Below are 16,069 nucleotides of genomic sequence, written 5' to 3' on the forward strand. Positions count from 1 at the left end.
ACAGGTCGCTCTCTAAGTACACAGTTTGGGAGTAGTGAGTTTAAAGTTCAAGTAGGGCGTAACTATAACGCTTTTACAATTCCCTTGAAAGTACAAACTGTTGGACCTGTATAAAACAGCATGATTCCCGGTTATGCTAATCCCACATGGAATTATCTTCCCGGCTCGCCAACGACATTGGATGTTCTCGATCTGAAGCTATTCATTTCGCCTGAAATGTCGAAAAGCTTCCAGGGAAAAAATCCAACAGCCTGAAACATCATAACTATGGAGAATAATGCCAATATCCCTTGTTTACTTTTGAAGTCTTTACAATGTGAACTGTAACCGAACCAGTTCCCCCTATTTGCGCTGCAAACCTTCATCATAACTGTGAAATAGTGGTCTGAACTAATTGGTGTTGCATAACTACCATTCTGTACACAGTAAAATGAGAATGATGTAACTAAAGGCAGTTCAAGTGTAAAAGACAGTAAACAGTCCCCGAAAAGAAGGGTGTCCATAAAGCAACATTATCATTTAGCATATTGTGGGACCTGTTACATAAATCAAACCCATGTTCTGTGCTGTGCCAAGCTCATTCCCCCCATTGCTATCAGAACAAATTAAAGTAAAGAAACACAGGGATCAACAAGCAGGATGTCCTCAATTCATGCCTCTGCTTCTGCTAAAGGAGAATTGTACAGTAAGTGACAGAAATCATCGTTCACATTAAGGAATAATCTATGAGCAGTAACAGTATCATCAACATTTTCACCTTTTGTTTCCTCAGGAGAAGAACCGGTTGGTACCAACAGACATGTTCACCTCCCGGCGTGAAGATGCTCCCGGTTGTTAGTTAAGTAAGGGGGTGAGGAGGGGGGGGGTCACAAAAAGTGTCCCAGAACAGTTGCTCCTTCTATCCGCCGTCGGTAAAGATGAAACCTCAGGACCAATCCGATTCCCTTACGCTGCAGCAACAATGTTTAGTTCTTTGTTGTTTTACAGAATAATCCAGCGGCTGTATATTCAGAGATCAAACACCGGGTCATAATCCAACCAAGTGTGTCATAGATCCAGAAATTGCTTTGAGTACAGTCGTCCAGAAACGTTGGTTTAAGCTGCCTTTTTCATTCATCCACAGAAAGCAATACCTAGTAGTTTTTGGGGAGTATGAATCCGTCTCTCCTCAAGTGACTTGACATCTGTCTAATTCAGTAAGCAATCCTCAGACTTTGTTTCTGCGGGCTGTTTTCTCCACTCCGGTCGGGATCTCTGCTGTGAAACTGTCGGGAAAACCTCGGAAGCCCCCAAAGGCAGTCAGAAAGCCGGGGAGCAGCGAAAAGTCCAAAGACAACTTCCATCTTGATCACATTAGGTTTTCTTTTTTTTTTTTTTTTTTTGCTGACGCCGAATGCGAGAGAGTCGGGGTGGTGTGAGAGGGGCCGGGTTTTCTCTCCCCCGCTCCACCCTTGCTCTCCTCCGCTCTTTCCCTCTTCTCATCAGGTTCCCTCCCCACTGGTTTTGACAGCGTCTGAGTCACATCCTCGGAGCCCCCCTCCTCCATCCCCCCGGCACAATGTATTCCCTCCGCCCTCCTCTAACGTGCTTTTGCTCCCCACCGTTTTAGAAACGTCCTATCTCGCAATATGTCCCTCTCCTCGCCTCTCCTCATTGGCCTTTTCTCACTCCGCCTAAGCTGGCAATCCCGCTGAATTGGGCAGCGCTCCAAGCAGTTGGTTTGGATTAGTAACAGGACAGGCTGCCTCGTCAGACCTCTGGCTGCGGCCCAAGCGAGATTGCTCTTATGTTTTGACAGTTATTTCAGGGGCTTTCTTTCTTAAATTGGTCATCTTGGAACCCTAGAAGCATTCTTACCCATTGGCATTAACGGAAGATACACAGAGGCTTTGAGAATGCATTTCTTATAAGACGTGGACACTGTTATAGGTGGTGTCAACCTGGCATCTTTGTTTTATAGTAAACCTTAAGGAAGAACAAAAACAAGGACACAAATGCCGGTAATTCATTTCCTAATATAGTTATTGGCTAGAGGCACTCGGCATGTAAAACAAGACAAAGCCTGGGATATTTACACTGGATGCCACTGAGAGAATTTAAGACAAATGTTAATCTGCCAGTGTGATCTTACGTCATTGGTCGAGACAGCGGTTGTGAAATTAAATACTGCAGACCCCCATTTGCGTCTCCAGTCGAAACCCCTTTTGATTTACATAAAATACGGGCTATAAATATCCTTCAACGACAGCATATCCATCAAAGTGTTAAAGTTAAACAACTGCATTTTACAAAACTCAAGCTACCACAAAATGCATCAGTAGAATTTGCACCAGTTGCCCCCAAAGAACAACGAGGACAACGCAAGAACGTGACTGAAGCCCCTCCGAGCATCTGCAGCCCCGGCCTCTAACCTCCGGGGGTCGTCCAGATGTTTAGGCGAGGCTCTGGTCTGGATGAGTCTTTTCTCAGGGGCCTCGCTGGGAAACTGCACACTGTCGTCAACGCGGTCTCTCCGGGGACACAGATGGTCGTATTCTGAGTTCAACAAGACTCTGTCCGTCACACGATGCGCTCTGTGGTCGGCGCCGAGTGCAGTGTAACCAAGTGCAGACCCTTTGGGTCGCGGTAGCTCGCATCCGGATGGTTCGGCCGGGGGATTGAAGGCCAGAGGCCGACACGCAGCGTGACTTGGGCTATCCACTCATTACCTCCTGTGGACGTCCAACGCGGGGCCTCTAATTTAAAAAGCCAGCCTACGTCACGACGCGATCCGTCTGTGGCTCTGTGCAAATACACGTCCGATCAACAACACGTGTGGGACTGGGTCCCCGTCGGCACCGTCTCCGTACAGTGTAGTGTGTGGTTGTGTTCCAGCTGCTGGAGTGGTGAAGCATTACAAAACGGAAAATGAAAAACAAAATGTAGCTTCAAAGCAGTGCTTTGAGAGAAATGCAGCCAAGCTAACGTGCTAATGTTTGTTGACACAGTAGCCTAAGCATTGAGTGTGTAGTGAATATGCTATTTGACTACAATTTCACAAAACAATATTAACTTTTTTTTTGCGCGTGCATGTGTGTACATTCTTTGTTGGAATCTGCGCAGACGGCTTGACACTGTACATGAGCGTTATATCAGAATGTTTTTTCCCCCTCCAGAGAGTCATCATTGCTACAAGTCCCACATCACACAGGACGAGCGTGAACGTCACGCGGTACCACTGCTCGGTGTGAGCGGTCACATTCATGGTTAAGAAAGACCTATTCATGATCCACCCTGCAGTCCCCCACTGTTCGACCCCTCGGCTTCTTAAGTGGAGCAGCAAGGGTCCAAAGGAAACAGCCTCACATTCCACACTGATATAGTTTATTATTGGAAAAATAAGCCGGGCTAAATCATGGGCATTGAAAACTGACTGTTTGCCCGTGTAGGAAAATGGACGTGACGTTTGTAGAAAGCAATCCCTTCAATAACTCAGTCATTTTTAGCCCATGCATTTACAAAGACTGCTTAGCGGAGATTTGATTTCATCCATTTTAATACTTTTTATTTTTCAGTAGTAATGCAAAGTTTTAAAAACAAGATCCTGGGATCCTTTACACTAAAATAAAAAATGAACAAAATGCCAGAATCTCATCTGAAGATCTAAAAATAACATCAGCAAACCACACCAAGAACCTTGCAATCCCTTCCTGCCTCTTGCCAGACCCCGGCGTAAACAACTCCTTCTCACAACCATGACCAATCATCACGCTTTAAATGGCCTGGGTTTGGCAATTGCAATATAATTGAACGAAACATCCCAAAGCAGATTATGTGCATTTACAAAGACAGTTGAGGGCTTCCTTTGTGTCTGAAATAAGAATTGCCCTTTAATCTTCTGGGTCTAAATGCAACAAGTCGTCGTGGGAGATACTGAGGGGGCCCTGGCCGCTGATCGTGGTTCCAGTGAGACTGTTACCGTGGGAACAGGAAGTACAAGTTATTGAGGATACAGACCATAACAATCTCCAGGCTAAAATAATCTATCTAATCTTCTTGTGAGAGTCTCCGTATGTGTGTGGGGGTAAGAGACAAGAGAGAACATGATGTACTCTATGTGTGTGTGTGTGTGTGTGTGTGTGTGTGTGTGTGTGTGTGTGTGTGTGTGTGTGTGTGTGTGTGTGTGTGTGTGTGTGTGTGTGTGTGTGCGTGTGCAGGTGTGTGTGTGTGTGTGAGTCTTGTAAAGCACTGTTACTGTTTTTTTGTTTTGTCAAATTAAGTGATAGGAAATGGGCATGGGCCTTTGAGTCTCACACTGAGAACTGCATACTTTACTTCAGCTAAATAGCAAACGAGCAACATCATTCTTTGCGACTGCCAAGATATTGTACAAAACACACATTTCCTTTTAATTTCAAATAGTGTGTGGCTGCTTTCAAAAGTCATAATCCGTTCTTAAATATTTGACCCGATCCATCTTCTTTTGAGGCGCCTGGAATCCAAATACCTATTACAAGCTCGTTAGCAAATAATGTGTTAGGGTTTACTTTAGGTAATTTCACATTATTTTAGCTTTGAAATGGATCAATCTTATTTCATTGATTAACTGGGCCCCTCCTCACTCTCTCTCTCTCACAGACAACAGACCCGACTGTGAATCGCTCCTCCTCTCCATGACCACGCTGTCTGCGGCAAAACCAGCATCATGCGACAGGAACGCCGCGGCCTTTTCCCTGCAGAGGAGACGTCCCGCCCGAATTCCTAAATATTTTCACAAATCCATTCAAAATCATAACACAATTGCAGTGGAATACTTTACGGAATGAATGAAAAATGGATTTGAGAACATAACAGGCGTTGGCATTAGACAAGATACAATACATTTTATTTTAATATTATTTTATATACATGTTAACATTGTTCCAAACGAGTCACAGTCAGCGCCACTAAATAGGGAAAATTCCCCTTCTGAAATAAAGTGACTCTATGAAAGGTGACATCATCAAGAAGAAAGCAAAAACGAATAGTCCAAGAAGTCTATCACCGTGTTTTAAGAACTCCTGCCTCTCCCTCTTTCCCTTGTTTTTTGTCATTAAAATGTTTCCTCGAGTCTGTAGACTGTGAACATCGTGTAGTGTCGGTCTTCTTTCCAGGTCATCATGGAAAGGGGGGAGGGGGGAGGGATGCGTGGCCCTGGTCATATATGTTTACAGCCCATCCACCTAATGTCATTGTTCTGCTTCACCATATTGTAGTTGTACTTGTTATTTTCTGTCCAGTTTACACACAAAAGGAACTATTAAAAGTGTGTTGCCTTTGCTGAGATTTTTTTTCCACATAAAAATGACTTTTGGTGGGGGGGGGGTTTCTTTATCTGAACCCAAGGTCTAAGCACCGAGGGTGCCATGTGCTGTGCAGATTGCAAAGCCCCTTTGAGGCCCATTTGTGAGTCGTTACGTTGGTCTGCATAGAAAAAACTAGACTTGACTCTCAAATGAAACAGCCCTCACCTCCTCAAAAGGTATTATATTGATTCAATTCTTTAAAAAAGACATGTGAGTGATGGATACACAATGTGTAAGTAAATGCAGTCTGCGGTGCATCGCTGCATCTCAGACAGACAGTTCCGTATGGATCAAGGCGGGGCTACTTGGCGACAGCAGCTGGATTTCATCTGCATAAATCTGCCCAGCAACCTTATCACCACTTGCACCTGGGCACATTCCCACACGTCTGTAGCGTTAAAATGTGCGCAGGAATGTCTGCGGTCGTACATATAAGCGTCTCGTGTACATCGGCGGTAAATGTGGAAAAGGGTTTCACGTCTTACATACAAATCTACTCCGGCTAACTCGGTCACCCAGCAGACGTTAAACTTTGGTCATTTCAAGTTTGAAAAATGACTCATTTTGAAAGCCACACTGCTGTTAACAATTGTTGAGTGATTCACAAAAGACTGCGGTCAAAAAGAAAAAGCGAGTCATTCGGGCGACAAAACAAAAAGTAGGTGCGATGTAGAACTTTTTGAAAGTCATCCCATCCTCTGAGCTTTGAATTCTCTAACAGCTTGAGTCTTGTAAGCATCTGGGGACAGAACCGCATAATATTTATCCTCTTGTCTTGTTGGTTATGAGGAATGATTCTTGAGCTTGGACCAGACCTAATGAGAGCCAGTACAGTGACGCACGACGCACGACACCCTCCCCACAAAGGATCGTGCTGAGCATATGCTGCGCTGGCATTGAATCTTCCAGCAGAGATCCAGCAAAGCGTGTTGTCCTTGAACACCGTTGCCAAAGCAGCATAAGCAGGAAATACTTGGGATGAAGAGTCAGGGATGAGGGGGCCAGGAGGAGGAAGAGGAGAGAGACCTCTAAACACTCATGTTTGCGCTGCATGTTAGTTCACATCTTGGTTCCAAATGTAACCAGCCAACATCTGGACTCGTCCCCCCCCACACGTGTTCACATAGTCTACCGTTTCTCAGGTCCTCAGGTTCAGAAAATTGTCCTTCCCTCCTTATTTTTATACTTTTTATCTGTACTGATGCAATAACAGCTATCATAAGGTGTGAGGAAAACCTGCATTTGTACCAGAATTCAGTTTTTCATAAAAGGGGTTCTTTATATGGCCTCAGGTATTTGGCACTTGTCAGAGACACAACTGTACCTGCGTAGAGTGTAAAGTGGACAAGATTGCCACAGTTAAATATTTATCTTCCCTTCTGGTCTACTACGCAATGCGGTAGAAACGTTTATAGTGCAGTAAGAGTGGAAGGACAATAATACGCAAGGCACTTCTTCTTTAGGACACTGTTTGACATTCCAGCCCACTCAGGAAGTGTGCAGCTCAGAGAATCTTCACGATGTGGAGGGGAAAGATCTGCAGGGACTGGGGCCGAGGCCTTCTTCAAATGCATGCTACAAAAGAAAAAAAACATCAGACTTTCTACGTTCTGGCTCGTACGTTGGTGGCTTCTGAACGTTCTTTGTGCGACTTAGAACGTTCAGAAGCCACGAGTGGAAACCTTTGTTGAGATAGCGTGTCGAAGCGACTTCAAGCACAGTGCGAAGAACAAAAGTCAGAGAGAAGAAAAGCTGCTGTTCCCGAGGCAGAAGCAATGACGCACGATGTGTGTTCGTCAGGATGACGAGATGCTGTAAGACTCCAAGTATCCAGATCACTGACCTTTGCGTGGACTCGTGTATACGTTTGGCTCATCGAAGGCTTCCAACCACGTGACCGGAACGCACACACGTGCATCAGCTGGAGGGCCTGTAGCGGTCTCAAGGTGAGCAGGCATCCAGCCCATGTAGACTCTAGGGCCTCGCTGAGGTGTGCCAGAGCAGGACGTGAAGTCCTGAACAACCCCACCCTCCCCCGGCAGCGTGGCTGTCAGAAATCCATCAAATTAAAATCAGCATTTGATGGTAGGTGTCAGTTGTAATAACATGACACGGACTGCTGAGGGCGACAAAGCGACATATTTATCAATATGGGGACACTTGCAAAATGAGAAATCCTCTGGTATCATGGGTTTAACGTTAGTTATACATTTAGATTTGTAGATGCAGCTAGATTTTTGGCACATCGATCCTGCGTTCATGCAGAACTGTAAGGTTAGTGTTGCTTGTCTTTAAGAGTAAGTAAAGACTTATCGCACATAATGAAATAAGAATGATTTACCATAAATAACTGTTACATAAGGTCTCATGACATGAAACTGAAGCCCTTGTATTCATTGGATACTGCTGTTTTGGGCATTCCGGGTCTTAATCATTTAATTGTGCTGCTAATAAGAGGGAAACTACTGGCCACGCGATGAATTATGTTCGTTCTCAAACGTTCTGAGTAAACCTGCATTACTTTACTATTGCAGCAAACGGCACCAAATTGAACACGTGTTTTATTATGAGGATACCCCTGAGACATTTACTGAAAGTCACGGCATCTCCATCCATTTTTTTTTTACATCGATTGAAACTAATGGAGCCTCTCAACAGTTCCTCGCAGTACACTATCAATTATGTTTTTATGCTACATCGCCACATTTAAAATTAAAATAAAACATTAGATTTTGTAGGACTCTTTTGTGTGACTGTAGATACATGCCTTTACTGTGTATAAACTGATTTTTGATTAATGGGAGTTTGATGTTGGCCGGGAAATTAGAAAAATCGTATTCATCAAAGTAATAATAAATACAAAAAATAGTACACTATTACTTTTATTACTAATATACTATAGTATTAGAAAATAAGCATAGAATACATGTGCGCATATGTATATATATATATATATATATATATATTATTCATATATTCATATATTTTGCAGGAAATACAGGAAATATTTTGAGTGTACATTTGCAACCTTCTTTATACTTGATGGAGGAACAATAATGCTGCAGGTCAAGATTCTCTAGTTGGCCATGGTGATAATAACAACATAGTGTTTTTACATAGGACAGAAATAACAAATCATGCAAATGTGTATTGTACTGCCCTAAAATATAGGGCGGATAATTTTTTTTTAGCTGGGTGAATAACCCAGAAAAATGTAAATAGTATATACTGAATTTGTAATACATATAATATATCATCATAAGGAATCATACTGCTAGAAATATATGCAGTCTCCAAAAAACAAGTGACGATCAGGAATTTTGATATTTTTAACTTTCGTTGACGCGACTCTTCCTTTAAACGGCTCTGGGCTGCATACGTTCAGTCTACAGAGAGCTATGTTGCCTTCACGTGCACCTTGTAACCTTCTAAACCCAGCATGGATTTCTCTTTTGATAGGGACATAATTCATGATAATGATAACGACGCAGATAATAACAATAATACCACTACTGAATTATTCTGTCTGTCTGTCTGTGTGTGTGTGTGTGTGGGGGGGGGGGGGGGGGGAGGGTATTGATTGAAACAGCAGGCTGTCTTAAGCTACGATTGTAATATTCCTGACCGCCCCTGAAGGCGGCATAATACATTTGACTTCTTCCGTGTTTACCTGCAGCTGGAGTCTCACTAATGGGCGGTAATTGCTGAATTGAACAAGTCACAAACGGAGCTACATATTTGTGCCCTTCGGTAGAAAAACAAAAACAAACGGGAAAAGAGAAATGAGCTAAAATAAGATTTTTTTTTTTTAAAGTTTCACCGATTAAAAGGCTTTTGGAGTTTTGGTTTCGTTGAACTCAGCCAAAGTTTTCCAACATGGGATGTTGTAGCAGCACCGAGGTAAGTTACCAAAACGCGACGGTTACTTATTCCTTCTTTTAAACTTTTAAACTGTAACGCTGTTCGTGGAAGACTTTCGCGATCCCTTCTTCTGCAGCCAACACACCCAGATGTGTGTGTGCTGATGTCGGAGGAGCAGTTCCGGGGTTTTCCGCCTCAGCTTTCGTCTTAAGTCTTATCTTTCATTCCTTTACGCATTTGCAGGTCAAACGTGACTGGAAACCGCTGGAGCAGCGCAGCTGCACGGACGTCCCGTGGCTCATCGTGTTCGCCTTGTTTTGTTTCGGCATGGTACGTTTTCAGTTGAACGGCCACTGAGATGCTCTATTTGAATCTGTGCTCCCACTTAAATCTGATTTGATTTATTGCAACAGATGTGCAATAAGTCATAAGCCATTCACGGGCATAGTTTGATTTCAAACTTTTTAGGTGTCTATTTAATTGCTTGGTCATTTGGATTGGTACCCTTTTTTAGTAATTTGTCAATCCTATTTATATTATTTAGGTAGATGTTGTATTGCAATACACTTCAACATCTCCAGCAATCATGTGCTTCTTCCAAATAGAGCACCCAGTTGAACAAACAGTCCCAAGAAAAAACTGAACATTAAAAACCTCCACAGATGTAATATTTGTTGCAGTTCTGGTCCGAGACCGCGTTACAAGCACCTGAAGCACCTAATAATCTGACCCTTTTGTGTATTGTATGATTGTCTTACAAATACTGACCGATTTGAAAGTACAGTTGGAGATCAGTGCTGACGTTTGCATCTGGAAGCCTCGAGCGATGTAATAGGCTCCGGTTTGGCTGAAGGGGATTTCATTGAAGTGTTGATTCGACTTCAAAGGCTGTCGTCCGCTGTGTCCAAAAATAAGATAATTAATATTATAAATAAAAAGAGCATTTACATTGCCACCTTCTAAAATGGACTCAAAACTGAAGGTTTGTATTGCACAAATGTTGCATTACTATTGTTGTTCTAGTGTTCCATATTGTGTCAAAAAGATCAGTGCATGTGGCTATTTGATTATTAAGGTTCTGAACGTTTTTGTTTTTTTATTTTGTCTTGTGTGCAGGTGTGCATTTGTGTCTTTCCCATCGCCACAGGAGCTGCGTCCAGGCTTATCTCTGGATACGACAGTTATGGCAACACGTGTGGCAAGAATAACTCCAAGGTCGAGGGAGTGCCCCTCAGTGGGCAGGACATGAGGGAAAATAGGTTAGTCTCATCTGTTACTGAACATGTGACCCAGATGTTCACTTACTTTATATTTACATGCCTTCCCTACGAGGAAGGAACATTTAGTTATAGGTTCAGTACTTGAAAGTTCTTCTTTTGCACTTTTGTGGTGTGGAGTTTTTGTGGCACTGACGCATTGCTTGTTTACACGCAACGATTGCGTCACGTGATCCAAATCTAGTTCACCACAAACAGCCGTTTGCTGCATACACATCAATGAGAGTGACTGCTTTAATGTGTCGTTTTCCTACACAGATAGAATCGTAACAAATTCTCCTCTTGTCATAATGAATCTCCCCGCGTTCGGGGCCGTAGCTTCCCATCAGCATGCAGCCTGTGGGCCCAGTTTTACTAGAACAATGGGTCATGCTTTATTTGATGGGCTGATTGCCCGTGGAAGCTTTGAATAAAAAGGCGTTTCTGGTACAAAGACGGATCTGTGCGACGGGGTAGCAAATGTCACCATCTTTCATTTGGTGCTCAGACAGAACGGTCCCCACTGGCATCGTAATTACCAAATATACTGACATTCTCATTCACTTAATTAATCTTCTTTATTTTTATTTTTTATTTTTTCTCCCCGGCAGGTATGTTTTCTTTCTAGACCCATGCAACCTTGACTTAATTAACAGGAAGATCAAGTCCATCGCTCTGTGTGTCTCCAAATGCCCCGCTGCTGAGCTGATCACTCTCAGTGATGTGAAGCAGTTTGCTCTGAAAAACGGTGAGAAAAGTGCACAATGATTTGGAGTAAAGGTATTAAGTGTGAGTTTGAGTTTGACACATATATTTACATGCATTTATTAGAATTGTTTGACTAACATGAGGCATAAATTCCATACCATTATAATTACCTACAGAAAAAGTTTTAACATCTAATCTAATCTTCTTCTTTTTCTCCGGGCAGGATCTCATCTCTGCGCTTATGATATTTCCCCTACAAGATACACAAACCATCGAGACGTATCCACCAAATGTCCCAAACTCCCTGTTCCTCCAAGGTAATCGATTATGTCCTTTGTAAGAGCCTTGAAAAGAGTAAGGAGATGGGAAAAGGGGAAACCTCAACAATACAGAAAATCGACCATTACTGCAGCCATTATTTATTTGTTCATTCATGTATTTCAGTGGTTAATTCCCAGCCTACATGTACACACTCCAGGGCCGAGTAAACATCGATATTGTGTGTGATTGTCTGTATTCCACTGCATCATCCAGCCATGAACCTATGTCCTTCTCCCTGGTCTCGTTTGTAGTAAGCCAGTCCCACTGTTGCACCGCTGCGTTCCTGTGGACGTCGGCTGCTATGCGGAATTCGCCGAGACGTTCATCAAATTCGTCGGTGACAACAGCGTGCTGCGCCGGGTCATCGCCGGGGTGTTGGCCAGCAAGGAGATCATAATGGGCCTCTGCGTGCTGGCTTTAGGTACAACACGTCCGGAATTATGCGACATAATGAATTGTTTTTATGACTTCCTAATTGTTTCTCTGCCGCTCCCAAAGCACAAACCTCGAATGCCCGTGAGGATTCGGTAGGAAGCCGAACTTTCGGAAGCGAAGCTGATTTTTGTCCTAAAAAAAACAAACAGGAAATGTCTGAGTGGTTGTATCGTTGGTAGTTTAGCCTACAGGCAACTTCCATTTAAGGTCTGCTCCAACTCCTCCCATTGGTCTAACTCATCTTTATCTCAACTATTTGATCCGTCTGGTGCTGTTGTGTTTGTTTAGGCTGCTCCATCCTTTAACCATGTGATCAACTCAAACAGGGAAAGCCCAGACATCCCGTAAAATAGGCAACGTTCTGCAGCTTGCTGTGACCTCGTCCACGTGGGTCTTTTGTGTATTCATGTGATGCGCCGTGTTCTTCTCGTCAGTTCTGTCCCTGATCATGATGGTGGTCATCCGCTACATCTCCATGGTACTGGTGTGGATCATAACGGTCCTGGTGGTCATCGGCTCCATAGGTAACCTCCAGAAGCATCTCTTACAATGCGTTGATGCCAGACAGAAGGAACGGGCCAGTTTCGGTGTTCGGGGTCACGCGTGAGCTCTTTCTCTGCTCCGGCATGTTGCAGGTGGGACAGGCGTCCTCTGGTGGCTCTACGCGGACCACAAGAAAGCCCTCGACCAGGACAGCTTGTCAGTGTTTGGGAAAGAAGTGGCCTCGGACAACGTCAAGGCCCTGCTGGTGTACGCCATTGTTGCTACGGTGTTCACGGTACGACTGAGTGTACAGGCAACGCATGCGAATGGTGTCTTCTATCACTAGTTAACAGCCTATGGGGACCCGGAGGGGGGGGCGTTTGTTTCCTAAGGTAAATGGGTTCAAATGGAATTCCCAAACTCTCCGGCTCACTTCAATGATTTCATTTGATGGCTGGTCTTTGGACCCTGCAGGTGGTTCTGCTGCTTGTGATGTTCTTCATGAGGAAGCGGGTGGCCCTCACCATCTCCCTTTTCCACGTGGCCGGTAAAGTGTTTGTCCACCTCCCTCTGCTGGCCCTGCAGCCTTTCTGGACCTTCGTCTGCCTCATGCTCTTCTGGATCTACTGGATCACTGTGCTTCTGTCTCTCGGAACTTCAGGTGAGGCGCCGCGATACGAGTTCATCCGTGTGCTTTTCGGAACATCCGTGTATACATGTTGTATTATCAACGCGGCACACAGAAGAGTTGGTGGCATCGGATGTGTCCCAAAATACAAAGTTTGCCACTTGTTTTCGTGGCATGAATAACCTCCTACGTTTGGAATCTTGTGATGTGGGATGAGGGAGCGAAAGAATAACTTCTCTCTTCGCCTCCCACTTCTCTTTTCCACTTTTGATTTTGAATTCAGCAAAGTTCCCTTCAAAACTGAAGCCAAAACCTCATATTTCCTTATGTTATTTTAACTGTTTTCTTTGTATTTTGGTTTGTATTCAAAAAGTGATATTTTTTATTTAATGTCAATGGCATTGAAATCTCTTCACAAATCATTAGCATTGAAATACATGAACAGCAGATGCAAACATCTTTGCATCCACAAAATGACCGATGAGTAAAACATTCTGACCAAAACTCCTTCGCAGGCACACCAGTGAAAAACAACTCTACGGGTCTTGTTGAATATCAAATGCAGGGGCCTCTTCAGTACTTGGTGTGGTATCACGCCGTGGGGCTCATCTGGATCAATGAGTTCATACTTGCCTTCCAGCAGATGACCATCGCCGGAGCCGTGGTCACCTACTACTTCACGAGGTATGAACGGAGTGACAGGATGTCATTACCACTTTACTCTTTTAGCGTCGTCTTATTTTCATCATGACCTTCCTTTTCTCTCTCTCCACACATACGTACTGTATGTATGACACGCTTAAGGAATAAGTCCCAGTTGCCAGCGACCCCCATCCTCTCCGCCATGGCGCGGACCGTCCGTTACCATCTGGGTACTCTGGCCAAAGGCTCCTTCATCATCACGCTTGTAAAGATCCCTCGTCTCATCCTGATGTACATCCACAGCCAGCTCAAAGGAAAGGTGAGCCCGCGAAAATGAGACACACTCCTTTAAGTAAAACTGGTCAGTACCTTTTAATGCGTACGCATTCAAACTCGCTGTTTTCTTGTCTTGTCCCAGGAGAACGCCTGCGCTCGTTGCATGCTGAAAGCTTGCATCTGCTGTCTGTGGTGCCTGGAGAAGTGCCTCGCGTACTTGAATCAAGTAAGTCCTTTTAGATGGGTGGAGGCAGGAAGTCTGGCACGTACGGTCCCCCCGCTCAAGTACTCACGGCGCATGTCCTTGCAGAACGCTTACACCGCGACGGCCATCAACAGCACCAGTTTCTGCACCTCGGCCCGCGACGCTTTCCTCATCCTGGTGGAGAACGCCCTCCGCGTGGCCGCCATCAACACCGTGGGCGACTTTGTCCTCTTCCTGGGAAAGGTACGTCCCGCCGCGGGATTCGCCCCCCGAAAGAGATGTGCGCCAACGGGAGACGCTCCCTCTGACGTCCTCCCATTCTGCTCCCTCAGGTGCTCATAGTCTCCTGTACGGCTTTCGCCGGCGTCCTGGCTCTGAACTACCAGAGGGACTACACCGTGTGGGTGCTGCCGCTCTTCATCGTGTGTCTGTTTGCCTTCCTGGTGGCTCACTGCTTCCTGTCGGTCTTTGAGAACGTGGTCGACGTTCTCTTCCTGTGCTTCGCCGTGGACACCAAGTACAACGACGGCAGCCCTGGACACGAGTACTACATGGACAAGGCGCTAATGGTGAGAGAAGCGTGTGTGAACGGGATTCAATGAGGAGTTGGAAAGTCTGATTTGGGACACTTTGGATTTGGATCAATATTACACTCTTCCCCACTGTCGCAGTGCTCGTTGTGGCCCAGGTACGGGAAGTTGGGGGTGCCCTGCCGAAGCTGTTGCCCCCGCGACCCGACCCCGGATAAGCAGTTTAGGATGAGATGAATAAAACAAAACTTTCTCAAACTCTCTGTTTCTCTCCCCAGGAATTTGTTGAGAACAGCAAGAAAATGGGTTGGTACAAGCCCGGTGATGGAGATGGACGGGAGATGAAGTCCATGGTGAGTCCTTGTCGTCTTCTCAACAGTATTGATGTATGGAAACGGCCGCAGTCCTGCCAGAAAGCAAATACAGAATATTCTTGAAACGGGACGTGGTTGAAAGTGAGAGTCACAGCTAACCGGGTCGATGTCCCATTCAAAACGAGACAACGAGAGACGTTTGAGTGTGATTTTAATGGGTGGCTGTAAAAGTGAGTAAATATATATATTTTTTTATTTCTGGCAGGCATCTGGAGGGGCGTCTGCTTGACCGAGGGCCAGAAAAAAACGCCAAAACCACTACAAAGACAACCTCCAAAGCATTCTAACATTTCACTCCAGGGACATTCTGAAGTAACAATGGTCTTTTATACTGATACTACCCAGAGTTTAAATGTACCTGGCGGAATTTTTGGGGGGAATAAGAGTGATTTTAATTAATTAATTAATTAATTAATTTGACACTAATATCTGTAATATGGCTAATTTGGATGTGGATGTCATATTACTAATGATGTGAATTTCTCTCATATTCCATTTTTGACATGGTTCAACATGTTTGGTCATCTTTGTTACATGTTTAGTGTTAGCTATAGTTTGAGTGGTTTCTTGTACATTTTTTAATGAATGGCTAACAGTGTTTTGGCAAAAGTTGTTCAAGTTGTTTTTTTACTTGTCAAATTTTATACTCAAATAAATTAAAACATATATTTGGATGTTTGATGTATTTTAACATAAAAACCCTCCATATGTAACAGAATGTCTCGTGAAATAGGGACGTCTGTCAAAATCCTACACATGAAAACAAAGAAACTAACTAAACTAAAATAACTCTAACCCTTTAAAATGGGTAGCTCTCCCCATAACTGGACATGTCCTAAAGACGACATGATAACACGTATCTTGAGTAATTTATAGCACGATGTAAACATAGACTGAAACTAGAACTAAAATATTATTGACATAAGCATGTCATTATAATTATCAGGTCTAATTACTTAAACAGTCGAATTTACTCTATTAATAGCATGTTACAAATACAGTTCTCTCTGTGTTTCCCTCTTTCTC

General features: G+C 44.1%; 2 protein-coding genes across 3 annotated transcripts in view; one reads left to right on the top strand and one right to left on the bottom strand.

Moving 5' to 3' along the window:
* Positions 1 to 1,548, bottom strand: part of dlc1 (DLC1 Rho GTPase activating protein) — a 65,103-nt gene extending 63,555 nt beyond the window's left edge. For both annotated transcript variants that reach the window (XM_040185622.2, XM_040185621.2), the window contains exon 1: positions 758 to 1,548. The gene's annotated coding sequence lies outside the window, so the exon portion shown is untranslated. The remainder of the gene's footprint in view (positions 1 to 757) is intronic.
* Positions 1,549 to 8,950: 7,402 nt separating this feature from the next.
* On the top strand, positions 8,951 to 15,711 carry slc44a1a (solute carrier family 44 member 1a). The gene is made up of 16 exons (XM_040186146.2): positions 8,951 to 9,224; positions 9,429 to 9,515; positions 10,302 to 10,444; positions 11,053 to 11,189; positions 11,373 to 11,466; positions 11,722 to 11,891; positions 12,340 to 12,429; positions 12,541 to 12,683; positions 12,863 to 13,049; positions 13,532 to 13,700; positions 13,821 to 13,977; positions 14,077 to 14,160; positions 14,245 to 14,382; positions 14,472 to 14,708; positions 14,948 to 15,022; positions 15,249 to 15,711. The coding sequence occupies exons 1-16, from the start codon at positions 9,201 to 9,203 to the stop codon at positions 15,270 to 15,272; spliced, it is 1,959 nt and encodes a 652-aa protein (XP_040042080.2). The 5' UTR covers positions 8,951 to 9,200; the 3' UTR covers positions 15,273 to 15,711.
* The last annotated feature ends 358 nt before the right edge of the window (positions 15,712 to 16,069 follow it).

Source organism: Gasterosteus aculeatus, chromosome 9, assembly GCF_964276395.1.
Source record: "Gasterosteus aculeatus chromosome 9, fGasAcu3.hap1.1, whole genome shotgun sequence".
Lineage (NCBI taxonomy): Eukaryota > Metazoa > Chordata > Actinopteri > Perciformes > Gasterosteidae > Gasterosteus > Gasterosteus aculeatus.